Consider the following 20467-nt stretch of genomic DNA (forward strand, 5'->3'; position numbering starts at 1 on the left):
CATAATTCAAGAAGTTAAACTCAAAACTCAACTGATTGGCCAATCAAGGTATATTTATTATCTAATAGCGTTTAAAATTGTTAACCTGCAATGTAAAGTTTTGAATAACACATAAATTTCAATTATAATACTCGAGTAAATTTAGGCAACAGTCTTAATACCTAAGTATACATATTGTGTGTATTTTACGAAAATAACTCGTTGATATAAAACAAACTATCTTAGCCATTTTAAATTACACCGATGACATAGACACGGGAGTCATATAATATAAGTGAATTTTATTAGGAAATTAATACCTAATAGTGTCCTATGCATTGCGTGCAATAATTCTAAATTAAAAATTCATAGTATTTATGTTAGTGGACATAGAAGTTTATTTATTATTTAATACACGCTATGCAAGTTATAGCACTATACATTTTTAAACATTGTTTTTGTGAACAATTTTAAAAATTTAATTATTATATATTAGATTATCAATGTATCATATCATTTGCAATGCTAATAAAATAATCGGCATTGATATAACACCTCTGCTTTCGTTTTCAGTGGTAAAACTTAAAAATATGAAAAAAATGGTGGGTCTAATCAATACGTAGTCATCACCCGACTGAATTTAATTTATTTTATAATACAAATTTTAATTAGAAATGGCCAAAATAGTCAAGGATTATAACGAATTTTTTTTTTAACAAAAGCTTTTTATATATATACATAAATATACACACACAAAAAAGACTTTAAATCAAGTATTTATTTTACGAGTTCTGGGTGTATACTAATTAAAATGTCTAGCTCATAAATTTATAAAATTAATAACTAAAGAGGACTAGAAAATATGAACATAACTGTCATTGTTTTATCTTAAATAATTTATTTAAAAAAAAAACACGGGTAATCAATTAACATTAACTTGTAAAACGGGCATTTTTATTTTGAAAAAAAAAAATTGAACTGAATACTATACCTAGAAGTACTTCGCATTCTTTATTTCGTAGTCGGAAATTCGTATACGACCAGAGTCCAATCATTTTTAAATTCTTAAGAACTAATCTACTTCAAGATTAGTACAAAAAAAAAATACTAATAGTGACAAAAATATAAATCTAATAAAAAACGGTTAGTACGACAGCCGCCGGTTATGTGCTAGGTCCATCGCGGTGGAACGCCCAGCAGTACATGTATTATATGACTGACGGCGAATCAGCCTACAAAATCTCGTAGCACAATACCCACAAAACGGTGGCGCTATCTTTACCCAAAAACTATCGGTATGAACTTCAATCAACTTCAATTTTTCAATTCGCAACACACTTGTCAAACGGTTTTTATGGATACAACACAGTATGTTGTTGGTCTATCATGATTTTAAGTCCACTCGATTACAGCTAAAAATATTAGTTTTCCTGTAAAATTGCGAATCAACAAAAATCCTACCTACAAATAAAATACAACGAACGACGACATCGATTCAATATGAATGTCTTAAAACTTTCTTGGATTGTTTTATAATTGGTTTGATGATTTTTGGAAAGATCACGGTCATGAGTCTCATGACACACGAGAGACAATGACAGTAACAGTGGAACGGTGACTGTGTCTCTTAAGATGTGCAACCTGTAATGGGTGACATATTTTATGTAAATTTACAACTCCTGGAAAAATTGGAGCCGCGATTCCTTTGTTTACTGCTAAACCACGAGGGCTGAAAAATGATGTACAAGCGTTTAACAAGTATCGTTTGTAGACCCAATAACATTTTAGTTTTTCGGCATAATAGCACAATAGACATACACATATGTCATATCTGAAAACAGTCGTGTATTAGGTATATTGATTTTTGACGGTCCGATGTCCGTAATAATATATTACAAAATAGACTCTCCCCTTTTTCTACATAATATACATATAGAGAAATAACGATATTTTTTCTTTTGATTATCAATGTTGAAAATGTCGTTTGATTGATTCGATATTATTACAAAAAAAAAAAAAAGAACAATTGAATACGCACGCCATATTTTTGTATTAGATGCACTATACACATAATCATATACATTATTGCGGTTTACTAACAACGGTAACGATCATTACGAGGGACTAATGTATCCCATACGTGAAATTGCTCACTTTAAAGTTACTGGTACTGTTTTTGTACATTTCAGGAATTGTAAAAAAATTGTACATAACAGCGATTTACTAAAATCGGAACATGGACAGAGGACACGTAAAACTTGTACAAAATAAAATCATGTAATACAAAAATATAAATAATAAAACACATTATTCATTAGACCAACAACACTGAATCTAAGTTGAAAATTATTTTTTATCTGTACAAACAATAGAACTGTCGTATTATGGTTCTGTGAATTAACGACCAACCAACCTACCTGCCGAGAATTTTAAAAATAATAAAAAGGTCTGATAAACAACCTATTTAGGGGCAAAACCACCGTTGTCAGTTTAATTTTACAATTTGATTGTTGATAAATTAATGAAAACAGTGTGGTCGGTACTCTTATATGGTTTCCAAACAGCATGTGACACACACCGTGGTGTTTTACGTAGCGTGGTTATAAAAAAAACCTTGAAACTGTTAATACCAAAGTATTAATGAATTTTTAATAGAAAAATATGTCGTTCAAGGTTCAGTTTTCTGAACATTATTAGTCACAGCCCACCGGGTCGATAGTCGACAGAGATCTGAATATTTATTCAGCATTTCATTGTAGTTTCACTAGGAATTTGTAAAATGGATGTTTTGGTTATATGATGATTGCACGAGACCATTTTCAAATGTATACACGAGTCATTCTGCACTCTGTACACAAACACATATTTATTTTATCGTCTACTTACGCTAGGGCACTCGGTTCAAGTTCGTTTTCAGGGTTAAAGAGCTCATTTCCGAACACCTACATGTACTACGCGTGAGCGCAAGTTATCAAAGTACAGACGAACCAAGTAAAATCACAAAAATAATAAAATTATGACGGGTTAAAATAAATCATTTCACCAATCCGTTATTTAATAATATAACATATAGAATAAAAAATCATTTTCCTCAGTTTTTAGTTTTTACCACCATAAAGTAAAATAAAACTTTTAGGACTCCTTTTTAACGTTTATACTATTATTATCACAATAATTGCTCTACAATCACATCAATAAGTTATATAATAAAAGTTCATTAATTGAATGAAAGTATACAACCGTGGACAGCAGTATTGACGTTTTATAATACAAAACTAAGTTATTATGTTTTGGTCTATTCGAGGAAATAGCTGTATATAATCAAAATGAACGGAATTGCCATAACGTCATAGTTAACCTATTTAAAATACATCACGTGTAAAACGTGGTATCATTGATTATAATTATTATTTATAATCAATGGTGGTATCATCTGTAGACTGCCTAACAGTCAGAAACTATATTGAACAATGTAACTCGAACAGATATATTTTGGAGCTGATCGGATAACAATATAATCTTCCGTCAAACACAGCGCATATTAAACATCAAGCATAATTGTATAGCATTTATGATATATGCATAAACCAAAGCTAAAAATAAGTAAGATAGATAGGAATAAAAAAAAAAATAAGAACAGTTTATGATAAAAAACAAAAGTTATTGATTTAACGATTTGAAAGACAACTTGGAGCATAATTCTTGAAATTTTGGATACCGATTAATACCTAAACTTGACAAGCATAAATAGTCGATGTCATTCCTGTGTTCGTTCCAATTTTTACTGTGTTTACATGGGAGATTAGCATTTGTATTTTTCTTAACTGTTTCGAATTTACTACCGACCAATAATGTATTCAATTATTGCACAAAGTATCAACAAAATATTGAAAACAAGTATTACTAAAATAACAATGGTTAACTATACCTACATATTATCTACTATTAATCACTGCGCGTGTTAAAAAGCATGTATGTATACATTTTCGTAGTTTTGTACATGGTAAACAATAATCAAGGACATGGCAAATATATATTATAATAATAGCAGTGGACACATTTTTATATTCAACGACCGCCGAGCACAAATGCTTACATAACCGTGGGCACGATATGCGCCGAAACGTCATTTGTCTGCGAGTGCAGCACAAACACAAACATTAATTTCCACGGTACCGAAATTTTTCCCTCGTACATTCATGACATGTACTAGCCATAAAATAATAAAAATAAAAAAACCCTACCAACAACAGTGAAATGGTTTTTTTTTGTTTATTAAAAAAACACATGCGATACACGAACAACAAATGTCAATGCAATTTCGTCCTAAAAATCAATTATGCCCGTTTTGTTTGAAACATAATTGTTGGCGACAGTTATTTCCCGGACAACATATTTCTATAGTGTCCGTGACACCGTATGCTGGCTCCCAAATGATAGCTAGCTGATAAATCGTACATTTCCACAATTTCCACCAAAAGCGTGGACACGAGTTTGTCCGAGATAGATGTTATAATATTATATTGACAGACAAAACTGTCATCGTCAATCATGTTTGGGTCCAAAACCCCGCATACGATTTATCGAGTTTATTTACCTGCACCATAAACTTACTAAACCTGTACTGGCACGTGAAAAACAAAAATGTACGATATGATAATATTTAAATTTTAATTAAAAAGGTAAACACGTTAAGTACACTATCGCTAGACTTAACGCCACGCATCTCAGTATCAGAATTGCCTATACAGTGCCCCGTTCGATGTAGTATACTAAGTGCACGTTATTTGAAATATTATTATGATAGCTCATCGATTTGTAACAAAAAACAAATTATTCATGTTAAACAAACTGTTGAAGTATAACGAACTCAGTTAAAATGCCCGTAGAAAGACAACAGCATAATAAAGTAATAAACCTAAATTATTATCAGAATAATTTATTCTGTATGTATATACTTAAAAAACGACACACCACCTATTAAGAAGTCAAGTGAAGGATTTTTTTTATTTAAACTAAACTTGATATTATTAAGCTAAAATTCCAAAGTCATATATTAACATAGCAAAGAGAATTCCATAATGAAATCTAAAATGTGTTTCTAAATCATTACAACGCATTATTATTGTACTACAACACATGCCGCGGGAGATGCTTTTTTCTAATAAACTAAAAATTGTTAAGCGTAAAAATATATCTATACAAAATTAGATTCAAAGAAAAGTAGATTTCGTCTTGTGATATTTTGACAACTGAGCTGTGAGTTTTTAACTGAAAAACTTTTTAGTACTTCAGAAAGGTGCACTCACCTTTCTGAAGTAGAGACATGTTTTATGCGAAAATAAAAACTGGTGTGCTGCCGTCTTAAGATGCCAAGACATTATCAAAACGTTATAAAAAAAATAGAAAATTATAAACAATTTAAATTAAGTTTCTTAAGTCAAATGCCGAGTCGGACTAGTCTGTGATATGTCACTGTAAACAGTACATACAACTAATATGTCATTAATAGTTTTATTATCTTAAATTAACATAATTTACTAAATAATGTAACATAATGAGCGAATGTTTATAAACGTATTTTTATACTAATAAACGTAATTACGTTGTAAGTCTCTTCAACTCAAACATAAATAATTAATGGATAATTATTAGGAGTGTGCGAATAATGATGAATTGCATTGATTTTAATGAAGTGTGAAAAATGAGAATAATGAATCACGAATATTATATTGATTTGGTCGGATGAATGATAAATAATTTTAGAATAATTATTATTTAATTATTTGTGAACAAATAACAAATCGTGAACATAGTCATTATTTGTTGTTTATTATTTATTTAATTAATAATTCAAATGGACGAGCCTATGTTGACCTTAGAAAGTATAATTTTAATTGATTTTTCGTATTCAAATACATGCTATGGGTTATTAGATTATTAACTAAAACGTTAATTTTACCTAAAATAAAAACATCAAATATTTTCAGACTATCTTAGAGATTTGATTGTATTTTATATAAGCCTTAACATTTATGTACTTTAATATGATATACTAATTGTTCCGATGAAACCAGATTAAAAAATGCAAGATTTGAAAAACGCCAAGTCCCAAAACATACATGTGATTTTCAAGTTATGTAAAGGTAAAAATAAAATAACGCAAATTGAATTGAATAAATAAATCGAATTATTCGTTCTTTTGATAATTCATTTTTCGAAAAAATGAGTGTTTTTTTTTTTAATTGAACTATTCAATTCTATTCGTTGATAAATTATTCAGAATTTGATTAATCGCCTAAACCCTAATAATTATGTTTTTCTCGTAAAAGGTTTACTTGAAAATGTATTAATTATTTAAGCGGATTATGTAGATTGATATATAATACGTCTAAACATTTTAAAACGGCTGTCAGTCACTTTAAACCTTATGTTAATATAACTTAGGCACAGTGTTCCATACCTATTCAAATTCAATAAACGTTGAATACGTTACACTATCTAGCGGTCAACACACGATCCTTTGACTACTGTAGTCGCCGCGAGATAGCAGAATAGTTCTCAGTGGCGTATGAGGATCTAAAAAATCGTTGTTTTTTTTTTTGAACTTGGTTTACAGCATTTTACTTGTATTATTAAAAAAAACTTCAACAGAGTGCCAATACAAAAAATACAAATTTTAGTCCTTCATAAACGTGTTTATAATTGACATACTAAATAAAAACGAATGTTTTTTTTTTACCATTCTTTTACACATGCATTGTTCAAACTTTATTGTTTTGCACAAGCATAGGGTCAAAGACAAGACATGACAGTACACTTTAGCATTTTTATAACAACCTAACATATTTTTTCAAACTTTTCGGTATAGTTAACCTAGTTAACCGCACAGTTACGTTAAAAAACAGAAAAACATAAAAACACAACCAAATGCGAAAACGTTTTCTCAAAGCTACCTCAACACAGAAATCTTAAGAAAATGAAATCTTATAAATATATTTATATATTGAATTCAGCTAAAGACTAAATGTATTTTACGCTTCAGTTGAAAAGTACAAAATTAACTAAAAGCAAAAAGAAGACAAAAATGTTTTCGCAAAAATAACGTATCATTAAAAACTACCGTAACCGATAATATCGTGACAACCTTGACTCTATATTACTAATATATCAGACTTCGTGACCCACTGTATGATGGGAAACACACACAACATACGAATGCACAATTTTTGTTGAAGATTTCTCTAATTTATTCCCAAGTGCGGTGACCCTAAAATCGCTTACATGCGCGCGCATTGTGATAAATTGCCATCGAATACTACAAAACGCAAACAACCCAGAGTGGCAAGCGAAGATGATAAATGGAAAACTCAAAATGCAATTTATTATTTTTTCTAACGATTAAAATAATAACAATAATAGTGTAGTTGTCCAAATCGCAAACCACGACACGTGTACAGAGTACATATTGATTATAACCTATTAATAGGAACATTTTGCAATATAGGATGATGTTAGAAAGAACTCTGGCATTTCGATATATTTACTTTTTTGTTTAAAACCCAAAGAGATTTTGACGGAGTCTGGCGTCGACCCAACAAATTGTTCGTGTCCGTTTACATGTTGTTAAATTTCAATACAAATGCTATGGGATATGCACATGCCCGTGCAGTAGTGTTTTGAAAAACTGTTCTATTTCGGATTTTCAGTTTATTCGGCACATCGAGAATTTAACAGCCGGTACGAATGTAATAAATAATCAAACTGACACTGTTTAATGACAGAGAAATAACACACCCGCCGTAAGCAATAATTAAAATGGCAGGCTTAACGATTTTCAGTCATTTCAAAGGTCATTAGAAAGCGTTTAGTCAGTAACTAAAGCTATACGGAGCTGTGCCTAAGTACGGTGCGAACACCGCCGCATAATTAAAAACAAATCGATGATTGAAAATAATTAATTGTAAAACGTCTGCTTACACAACGCAAATAGTAAAACGCAATCTCATTAAAGTCCACTACAAAAAGCAAAAGCAAGAGAAATGTTTGGTACAACTAGGAGAATCCTCGTCAAACGAGGTGGCGTGACGAGTAGTAGGTACTTAGTGAAACTCTCAAACTTGTTTACCTTCCGGTAAGCTTGGCAAGTTCTCCTATTATTATTATGCGTGCCTATAAGTGCAAGTGTACCATTAGCCACAGTGTTTGACCCGAAAGTTATTTCTCTCAAATCAGTTTCCCAATTATCATTTTTATGTTTTAACGACAAACAAAGCTCTTACATTTTATGAAAACTAAGACTTTATTTTTCAATGAAAAAAAAATACCTTCAACGGATTCGCAATACGAAATTCAGAAGTGAACATTTTTTTATTTTTCTTTAACGTAGATTTAAATGTCTTAAAATTATTATACCAATTACTAGGTAATCTAATCTACTTGTAACCCATACTCACATCGATTCTCAAAGGTTACTACGACTTTACCTACCAATGTTGCAATACATAATATAATGTATGTACATTCCGAGCAAAACAACACAAACGGTAAGTCGACCGAGGAAAATTATTGATTTCACATTTTCTCCTAAATAATAAAAATTAGCCAACTAGGTTAAATAACAATACCTATATTGAAACGCAATACTACCTAAATAATGGTATACATAATTATTATAGTTAACCTAACCTTCTAGATTCTACTTGAATAATACTGAAAGAGAGGTGAAATTTTGATCAACTGTTTGAGTACCTAAGCTCTCCGATATTATAGTACTTAATGTCATTGTCAAGCGTCTCTCCTTGTTCGAGTGTTTGTCATCTGTCAGGTCAAGTCATCTCACCTTTAAGTAGGTTCTAGTCCCTTATCATCCTTGCGACCTAACTCATATTCCCGATATCCACATCAACCAAATTACAAGGAACTCTAATTTAAATATTGATAAATAATTTTAATTTGTATAAAAACAAACGGGAGGGTGTGAATTTTGAAAATAAAGGTCTGACACCAAAGTCACAAATTTAAATAAATTATACATTATCTAACGTCTTTTTATACAAGTAATTTTGTTAAAACCCTATACAACATATTAATGTTTATAATAAAAAACCACCAGATTGGTAGGTGGGTAATTACTTTTAGCAGGGAAAATATTATCTGTAATATAAAAAAGAGAACTTGCTACAAAATGAACACTGATATATTTTAGACGACACCGTGATATTAAAAATACATAAAAAACACACATAATGAAATAGCTCGTTTGGAACATTTGATAACAATCAAAATATTATGTAACACTTTAATGTAAATTAACCAAAATATAATCCATATAATAAGATTAGTGTAATAAGGTTTACTCGATAATAGTACAACATATATAACAATTGATTTTTTATTATCTATTTTAGGTTAGCAAACACAAAAGTTTACATTTTAATTAAATTTTTATGTGCTTTAGAAATGTAAAACGCGTCTATTTTTGGATGTTTGCCACCTAATTTTTGCACACACTTCGTTGAGGGTGTAAATAAATAAAAAATACTCGCTATTCTATACCTCAAGAAGAAATGTATATGAAAAACTAACCATTTTAAAGACCGCGTTTTGAGTTACAAACCACTAACAATACGGCTTATCTTGCTCAACTGAACACAGAATACAATACGGAAGATTAAAAACAACCAAGTCGACAGAAATAGTAGTATAATATAAAACCAACAAATGATCTAGATATAGAATAAAGAGCCCGGGACGAACGTGATTAATTATACATTAATGTATGGCTTGTGTGTTAATTTTTTGAGTGAACAATTCAGTGTGCTTCTACATATACACCATCGTCGGTAAAATGAAAAATTAAAGAAACGAGCAGGAAAAAAAACACTATTTCTGCGTTCAAACGGAATGATGAATTTTACTAAAAAAAAACGACCAAAACACGGTGCAGTGTCGAGGCCGGACCGGTGTAATATAATATCGTGTTTCGCCAGGACAAAAATATACGAGCACAGTTGTTTTATTATATTTTGTTTTTTTATCTTATAGTGGACCTTTGAAGCTACGTCAACTACACGCGCGCATATGCAAATCCAGATAGAATTTTATTACCGAAAACTATATACTACATATTAAAAGCAATGGGTAAAAAAAACTCAAAAACTACTCAACGAATATTCACTGTTCAACGAGTATTACAACATAAATACAATAATAATAACAATAAAAAAACACGACTTATGGCCTCTTTCTGGAAATAAATAGGTTTCCATTTTAAATGACGACCGTTCAAACTAAAGGTGTTCGTATTAAAACATAATATTCGCGTTCAGTATTGTGGAGGTTCGTAAGATAGGTCACAGAAAATATATTATCCCGAGATTACAATAATGCTTCACGCAGATTAATATTTTTAATTAAATATTTTAGAAACACTTGATTAATTAAAAATAATTCCGTCTCGAAAAAAAACACCATAACATAATGTATCTTAAAGCCTTTAGATAAATTCTCATCATAAATCTTGGTGGTAACCCATTTTTATTATTATCACCACAAAACTACTGGAATTTGTATAATATATTTTTTAATAAAACATTTGAAAATAACACCATTTGTTATATTTTGTGGAAACCAAATACAGACTTAAAGTTTATAGTACTTTAATCATAATACGATATATAAACGAGAATCCTATTATAAAAAAAAAAAACTAGTAATTCATTTTAATGGGTTTATATTTTATTTTTACTCGATTACTGTCTGTTATATAACACGCGTGCGCTTAATAACAGTAGTGTTTTAAACGGCTAATAACGAATTAAGACGAATCACCCTCAAAGCAACTGCAATGCAGAGACGATATACAGGTGACTACGTATATAAATAATATATACATTCACTTGTATACCGTCTCTCTCTCTATATATAGGTACAAGGTGTTTTTTTTATCGTGAGCCACTCAATATCTCGATGGGTTTAATTTTTTTTTTGCACAGCGTTTTTAAACAATTTAGATCTCTAAATCTCACAAATGTTTATGTTTTTAACCCCCTTCCAAACGAATTATTTTGAAATTTAAATGATAACGTACATATTTTATTAACTTTTTAAATTAAGAATATTTTACTAAAAACTTTGACTATTCGATAGCCAACTTTTGAACAACTATTTTTACAGCTATAAGAGATTAAAAGTTAGGACGGGAAAGGAAGTGCGCGCAGGTAAAAATAATACTACACTCCAACTTTCCTCCAACCCCAAACTTGAAACTTCAAAGTCAATATGTTTAGTACATTATTCTGAATTTAAAAAGTTAATGTGACCGGTATGCGTTACACCATTTAAGTTTTAAAAGTAGATAGAAAAATAATTGGTTTGGGAGAGGGTTGGAACATAGAAATTTGTGGGAAAATTGAGATCACATTATATAAAAACAATATATTAATTAAACTCTCGTTGAGATATTGACTGGCTGGCGCTAAAAAAAATCACCCGGTATATATGCATATATATATATATATATATATATATATAACGTGTATATAGTAAGTGTCTTCTTCTTGCTTACGTCTTATGCCCCAATCCATCATGTCTGAAGTGTCGGTGTCGCCGTCAGAACACACTAAACCCGAGGAGGCGACCGTCCGTCGTCGTCGTCGTCACACGTCAAGCGGTTACAACGTCCTTGACCGAGGCGACCCCTCGTACGGTACACAGAGATATAGACGGTTGTACATAATAATTTAATACTATTACTATTATTGTTATTTTAAATCACAATTCGTGTCGAAGTCGATAATGCCAAAACAACGGCGGTGTTGTGACGACGGTACACGCGCAAGCTGTGTCGGCGGTTAAGCGGTAAAAGCTTTGACGATAGACACAACAGCATGTCTAGTTCTCTGCTAAATCCAGATCGGCAAAAAAAACACAGTACACATAATAATTATTGAACTTTGATAACACGCGACACGTGTACACGCGAAACCGATGGCGTATAAATACACCCGACTGCAGTCGTTGACATGAGGTGACTTAAGTACTGCTAAATTATAAAAATAAATTAAGATAATAATAAAAAAAAGTACTAGTCTGATCGTTTAAAGGAGACACGCGACCGGCAAGTAAGCGACAGCGTGACTGCCGCTTTCGGAGTCTCTTTTAACGGTCGCACCGTCGGCGAACGCGCCCGGTGACCGCCACCGCAGTCGAGGCTACTGCTGCAGGGGATGATCCCCTCGCAGAGGAGACGACTGCCGAGGACGTGGGAGCTTTCCTACACAGCTAAAGTACACACACACACCAATCACCATACAAAAGCATTGCACACAAAGACGACTGACAGTGGTGCTAAATTATCAAATCGCTATTATATAAATACATATTTTATGCATACACCGTACACACGCACACAAACAATACAGCAACACAACAACAGAAAAAACGACCTAAATATTTTTTAAACGGTCAACGTGGAACAATCGTACCAAAAGTATGGTAAAGGGAATTTCAGACATTTGACATGATATAAGTATTTTCTGAACCGTCGGCAAGTTTTAAAATCATTCAAACCACGATTTACCTATAGTATGTAAAAGCTTAAAAATCAATGGTCTAAATCATTTACACACGCAGTCAATGGATAATTGCACTGCGAAGAGTCTTACGGATGAAAAGTACTTTTCTCTCTATTAATTAAACGAACGAGGCTTCTCCCCCTAACTTTCTTCAAATTGAATGCGATTAATGCGAAAACTGGCCAAATTAAAAAATATAGCAATGTCTAAAAAGTAAAACTATTTAACCAAATAGAGAATATAACATCAGTTTTTGCTGAAAAGGTGTAAAGGATGCGTTTGACAGAAAAAAATAGCCCGCCCGCATTACAAGTCATCATCCAAATAGCTAAAGTACGTTTTTTGTGGCACCGAGTTTTAATCTAATTATATTGCGAAGGAAAATATTTTGAAAATCTAAAAAGGTTGGCGAAAGCACATATTATTCGAACTCAAACAACAAAATTCTAACTTGTAACATTGTGTAACTTGTAATATTCTGCGAGAACGTAATAAGTAATAACAAGTTTATCCATAAAACAAGGCCAAGGTAAGGCAAATTTTGTTTTTGCGGTGAAATGTTTTACATTTTACAAAAGTTCATGCCACCACCCAGCACCACTATACATAATCGACTATAGAATTAAAGTGTAAAATTAATTATGCAATGCGGTTTATAAAAATAGCGTCTGCGATAATATCCCGCACCCATACAGTAAACACTCGAGTACATAAGGAAACCATAATAATATTAAACAGCTTTAAAAATTTGCAATTTTCACCACCTCGTGAGCATTAATTGTTTAAGCATTTCATTTTGTAACAAAAAAAAAACAATTTTCTTATATCATCAGCAAGTTTTCTACTGTGCAAATAATAAATAAGATAAAAGCAATCGTACTACAATAAATACGCAAACCCATGTAAAACAAATATTAAATTAGTATAAATAATTACCAAAAATATAATCTTAAACGTAAGAACTCGTGATTTGTAGTGCCTAATACAATTGAAACTTATACAAATTACCTTTCAAAATTTGCTTACATCGGTTTAAAAATGTAATAATCGTATCACAAATAACAATGACCACAACTTTAAGTCTAATATTACCAAATTCAACTCGACGGCATTGGCAGTTTCATTTTTAGATTAACATAAAACGCGTTACAACCGTAAGCTTCGGAGTCGTTTTTGGTTGTGAATAACATTAAGTTTATTTTACCCAAAATCTGATAAAATACTAATGAAATAAACCTAGCACGCGAATTTTCCAAGCAAATTAACGTCATTATTTAACGTATAAAAATAATGTAATTTTTTTTTTTATATAAAACGAAACAGTAAAATAATTTATGATAAATTACCCCTTATGTTGAAAACTTGGATCATTTATACAACACTTACCTAATGAAAATAGCGTAGTATTAAACAAACCAAACTTTGATTTCATAAAACTTAATTTGTATTTTTAATATAATGATTTTAATATCATCAAAGTAAATGAAAAATACACTACCCATTCATTTGGTTGGCTCATTGCTGTTTGACCTAATTTCGCAACTTCATTGGGAGTACTCAGTACTTACAAAGACTAATTATTTACATATAATATACATGTATAAAACAACTATAGCCCGATTCCCATTTTTTTTTTTAAATAACTAACGCTTTTTTAAGAATAAAATACATCTTGTATAAATTTAGAATATCTAACAAAAAGAGAAGAAATAAAACCTGTCACCGAAAATCCTTTTTCTAAGTATATCATTATTTTTTTTTTTCACGAAATTACTTTCAACTCGACAATAAACACAGTAAAAAAAATAAAAACAGAAAAGAGTAACTTATAAAAAAAAAAATACTTTAAGATACCAACTAATTATCACGAGGCTTACAATATAGAATCAAACTTTAAAAACGTTCAACTTATCCAAATATTAATACATTAAAATGAAATTGCACAAAATAATAATTAGTTCGGGGCATATTTAATATTAAACATAAAATGAAAAATGTTAATTTCAAACCGTCAAAACCGTTTTAAAGCGAATAATTTTATACTTTATATAGCAGTTAATATTTACTCAATTTATATCTAGGCTAATCTTTTACATACATAGAGCAATTAAATATAGATTATCTAACATATGTTATTATGGACATTTTACGATAGTTAACATTTATTAATGTTCTTAAGTAATAAATCAGTTTAGTTTACGACTAATTCATTATTTTGTGTATTCATTCAAAGGAAATAAATGATCACTTACCCCTCAATGAACGACTAAATAGATGTACGAAAACCGTTATCAAGCCAAATGAATATAAATGAAGTCGATATTATAATTTACTTACCTCTTGTCTGGGGATGGTTCATGAGAATAGCTAATGGACATTCGTCGTCATCCAATATATATTCCCTATTATTATTGTTCAGCGTTTCTTTGTTCTCAGAAACGCCGTTATTCAATCCAGAATTATTTTCGTTTGGGATAACTGCGTTGTTTACCTAAAATAAAGAAAATTAATTTATAAAACTAGTTTGGTAAGAGGATACTTGGGAAGAAGATAATTCAATAAAACACATACTTGCACAAGGCAGAAATTGAGGGGATCAACTTTATCTAAACCATACTTTGCCAACATTTCTTTAACGACTTGCTGTGCAGTATCTCTAATAGATAATAATAACGTCTTATACGGCACGTCTCTACAAAGTGATTCTCCGTAAATTTTAAGTGTGCCACCAGTGTCGGGACCACCGTCTTTACTGCGGAACGCCTGTAGTTTACGCTCTAACTTTTGCTGACGTCTTCGACGCATAACAGCTTCAGGATTCGATATTGACCTGGTAAAACTGGTTTCTGGTAACTCTGTAAGACAAATATTAGACCAAATTAATTTATTAAAATATAGAATTTAATTACATTTATTAAATAATAAAAATGGAAAATTTAAATATAGAACATTTTTTTTTTTAATACAATAAATTCGAATTGATAATTTTATGAAATATATGGCGTTCCTTCTTTAGCTGGTTTGACAGCTCTATTTTTTTTTAACTTAAGAAGAAAACATATACTTAAAATATATAAATTCTATACAAAAATATATAGAAATTAAATAGTACATTTTAATTTTAACACTTGCACTTTTTATAAATCAAATATTATTGGTTGACATATTTTAAAAGTTAACAAACAAAAATTCAATCTTCATAATTATAGATATCGTTGGTATATTTTACATTATATTCAGTAAAAAAAAAATGTATGAGCTATGTTGGATTTTAAAAGTTAACTCTTTAATTGCATTAAAAACCCGTTGACAAGCAAAGTAATCATTTACAAGAACTCGAAGAGTCAAGGAAGCTATTGATAATTTTGACTAGTTACTTTTAAAAAAAAAGAACAATTTAAAAATAACCATAAAATAGTCATTCTACACAAGTAAATACTATTTTTAACAATTATTTTTCAAATAAAATAGTACTGTTTACAAATAAAATAAGACATTTTAAATCGAATTAAATTAGATAATTTAGATACATTTAGACTAATTATGTTATTTAGTCAATTGGCTTTCTTAATTAATTTTTTATCTATCCAACAACAGTCAAATCAGACAGTTCTGCGATATCAGTCAAATGATCCATCACATAATTAATCGATAGTAGATGATGTAAACTGACTAGATAGCGTCGAGAGAACCTGTTGAGCGATTAAACATACCTGTATACAGTTTTTCGGCGACACCAGCGTCGTTTTCGTCGTTGGTGCTCAAACCATTACTTTTGGCTCGGTTAAGTTTTTCTTGTTTCTTAAGCTGTTTCTTCTCCCTTTTGGACAGCTTACGTTTAAAACTAGATCCAGCTTCTTGGAACGTACCGGCAGGCATCTGCAAAAAAATATCAAACAGACCGGTTAAAATAAAACAACGATCGGACATCAATGTCGATCAAGCGAATATTATACTTACATTTGTTTTTTCGTCTATTCGTCTTAACAAAAATCTGCCTTCTCGGTCGTCCTTATGCCAATTCAACTGCACCAACAGGGGCTTTTCATCGACCCCTAATTTTCTCTCGTCTGGAAACATAACATATGGTACTGAATTCATGACCGCGTAAAAACATGCCCTATACTATATGCACGCCAGCTATAGACGCGCTGCTTCTAGGCTTAAAACCTATTGGAATGCTAACGCAGCGCTATAAACGGAAACTATTATGAAATATAAACTTGAACATGAGTTCCATAGTGTTCTCGAGGCAGAGTATCATATGGAATATTACAATTAAAAATATCTTAAGAAAATAGTACGTTTTAATAATTATAGACTATATACATATATAGTACTTAATTGTCGAGAGGTAATAACCATCTGGTTAATATCGTAATAAAACTATATTCGACGTTACGATATCTGTAGCGCGATGATATAAGAAAAGAAGCAGAATGAAAACCTTGTACATTTTTAGAATTCTCTTAGGCCTTAGCTAGAAGTAATTATAATAACAAATAAATCGTGTGTAAAATAAATAAAATGTACCTATGTAGTTTATTTGGCCGGACGTTCGAGCCTAATACTATTTTCTTACCTCCATTTTCGTGTATCTCGTAGAGGGCATACTCCGGAACTGACAACATCCTCATGTCCGGCCGGAACTTCTCGATAAGGGTTTCAATGACGGCTTGTGAAGTAGCGTCCGAAGCGACTCGGATGCACTTCGTGGCCACCTTTTGTCCCGTGCCAGGTTCTTGAAAGTAGAACCTCATAACACCGTGAAAAAGAAGTTCCTGAATAAATGGTATAAAAAAATAATATTAACAACATGCGGAACACACTATTTATTTAATAAATAACAAAAAAAAGGATTAACCGACAAAACATGCTATATGCCATTTTGAGTAGTAATTTGGAGCTAATCATACAAAAAGTCCCACACTCGATTAAAAAATGTCGAGGGTTCGCTAAAGCTACCAATCAGTTTATATAACATACAGAAGTTTTTTGATACACAGATCATTTTTAATTTATTATATTTTATAATAGCGTTCACATGATCCAGTAAAAATATACATAATAATTAAATAGTATATTTAATTTAAGTAATAATAAAAATAAATAACCTACAAATTTAAAGGTAATTTATACCAAATTAATGTGATTAAAAAGTATTATTTTTTACTGTTAGCACGAGAATATTAATTTAATTATTACACAAATTGCCACATTTTATTTTTTTTTTTAAATAATTATTAGAATAATTGTAGTAAATCTAATTATAACATCTAGGAATTGCACTAATATTTTTAAAAAAATAATAGAAACTCAATTAGAGTAATCATATGAGTATTAACATATTTTAGATATAGCTTTTGTTTTATATGTTTAAACGAATATTAAGGTAATTTTATATAGACCCTGTCACATCTATTAATAAATATTGTACGATTCGTATTAAATTTAAAAAAATTAACTATTTGTTTAAGAAAATGTCCAATTACACAATTTAATTTCATAATAAAAATGTCATACAAATATATTATTAGTTATTAGTTCTCAAACTGATACTCATGATAGGCTTCTTCTCGTGCAATCTCACGTCAAGAAGACATCGTCTCGACCCCGGGACAAGACATTGCAATGCGAGTGTTATATACAGAATCCGTTAGCAGAAATAGTTGACATTTTGACTAGACGAATTTTTTGTCGTCATACTCGAGTAATCATATCGGTATGTCATGAACGCGTTCATAATGTAAGGTAACTGAACCACGATGGGCAGTGGTTCTCAATCAACCGTACGCAAACGGCATGCGATTTATGCACGCACGCACAAACATTCACACAATATTATTATCTAATTGAGCGTTAATGCTAACTGTACCTACTACCTAATAATCGTTTGTTCAAAAAAAAAAAACTATGATTAAATTAATTTGTAAATAACAACAAGCGTTTTCACGGTAGACCGTAAGTATTACCAAAATTAGGCGCGTTCAACTCGGTCCGCTCTGACAGAAAAAAGGGGGTAACCACTAACCACCTGTTGTCTCGATCACCGAGTAACATTGTTGTTATCGCTCCACACAACCACCTGGCAACAATTCTCACGGTTGTAACGCAAAGCTACTAATTTCTCCAGCACATACCTACATGTGAGTACAGTTCGGACACAATCAACGTTCTGCAACGGTTACCGGGAATGTCATACAGACTCCGAGCAATAACCGCATACACCTTGTATCACTAGACCTGGATGTTAAATTTGTCATATTTGACGATAATATTTGTTTTCGTTCCATCAAAATCGCGAGCAGAGACATAAAATTACATATCTGTACTGTTGACACGTTGTTGAAAACAATACATTTACTTTATTTAAGTATAATAATAGGTTTTATACGATTGTTACTTATTTTATTTTACATTGTATAAATTACGACACACAAATTATACTTCAGGCGATTATTAATCAGACATACAGACATAATTTGTCAACTGCACATAGTAATTAATCGTCCAGTTAAGGAATTTAATACACTTAATATGCAAGAGTCCCATTCGTTGAAGTTAAGTAGTTTATATGATAGGGTGCTAGTTTCTTAAACAAAACCCGGTTACAAAACTTCAATTCTTGGTATACTATTATTCCTGATAAAAGAATCGCTTTACAGTAAATTAATAAAATAGAAAGTTTAATCAAACCTACGTTAGATTGTACATAAGTATTGAACAATACTTCGGAGAAAATCGTCGTTAAAACTTTTCATTTCGAAGAACAAAATAACTTTGGATTCTGTTCTAATTTTGGACAAATAATCATAATTAATAAGCATCCCTTTTGTCAAAATAAATAATAGTGGGCAAACAGAGAACAAAAATATAATCAAAAAGTTAAACAGTTTTTTTAACCAAAAGTTTTTTCATGACTAAAACTAGCGAACAAAAACATGATTCATAAAGTAATAATAATACTTTATGGCCAACAACTGACGGAAATCGATGAACTTAAAATTATAATATAATTATTAAATTACTTTCATGAAAATTTCCGATGGAAAAATTGTTATTGAATACTTAAATTTGTAAGAAATGACATATTCCATTTTTGTGCATCTCTAACCAATTTTTTTCTAATATATGTCGATCAAATTAAATTTGTATATTATCACTTCCAATTATGTAACCGCTTGAATTTAAATGTTAATTTTTTTTTAATTTTGTATGATCAAGTATACTTTAATTAAGTATGATACGTTACAATTTAATATGGCTACAAGGTCAATGAATGAGCCACACAACTAAATCTATTAAGAACTTATACAACGGTAATTTTAGCACACTTAGGTAAATCTATATCTAGCTGAATTTGTTTCATGGTAAATACGTCGAATAATTATTGAAATAAGCGTTCAATACTTGCTAATCCTATAATTTCTTCAGTGTTTATTTCATCTTAAATTTCTCATAATTGGATAAAAAAAAATTTCCTTAAAAAAAACAATAATTAACTACATAACAAATCTGGTGAAAGGCAACGCACTTGATCTGAAAGGTATTATACACTGCGACACTAAGGTTACTTTAGTAAAAAAAATATTTCTTTGTGAGGGAGCGTCAGATATTAAAATATTTATAAGAGGAAAAATAAATATATTTTTTTATACGCATGGCTATGTTAATAATTGCTGAAATATAATAAATATACAAATAAAATGATATGCAAAAAAAAGTACACTATGTAATGATTATACACCGTTGACGTGGGAGTTGTTGATGTGTCTAATCATTGCGGAATAAAATACATATAGGCGATTTCGGTCAGTGTCTCCGTACAACTCACAATATGTATTATGATATCGTAGAAACATTTTTCCATCTAATGCAAAAATGGTTCGATTAAAAAAAAAAACCTGTAC

The 20467-nt window shown here is 30.6% G+C and overlaps 1 protein-coding gene across 6 annotated transcripts in view; it reads right to left on the minus strand.

The window, feature by feature from the left end:
* Positions 1–20467, minus strand: part of LOC126841157 (afadin) — a 63893-nt gene that overhangs the window by 24337 nt on the left and 19089 nt on the right. For all 6 annotated transcript variants that reach the window (XM_050577482.1, XM_050577483.1, XM_050577480.1 and 3 more), the window contains exons 3-7: positions 17140–17338; positions 16518–16627; positions 16271–16436; positions 15129–15412; positions 14895–15048 (exon numbers count right to left, since the gene is read on the minus strand). In XM_050577482.1, the coding sequence (XP_050433439.1) occupies positions 14895–15048; positions 15129–15412; positions 16271–16436; positions 16518–16627; positions 17140–17338 (913 nt within the window). The remainder of the gene's footprint in view (positions 1–14894; positions 15049–15128; positions 15413–16270; positions 16437–16517; positions 16628–17139; positions 17339–20467) is intronic.

Source organism: Adelges cooleyi, unplaced genomic scaffold (assembly GCF_023614345.1).
Source record: "Adelges cooleyi isolate 19-005CV unplaced genomic scaffold, UGA_ACOO_1.1 ACOO_flye_CR_arks_rails_tigmint_CR_PRNA_376, whole genome shotgun sequence".
In the NCBI taxonomy this organism is placed as follows: Eukaryota; Metazoa; Arthropoda; class Insecta; order Hemiptera; family Adelgidae; genus Adelges; species Adelges cooleyi.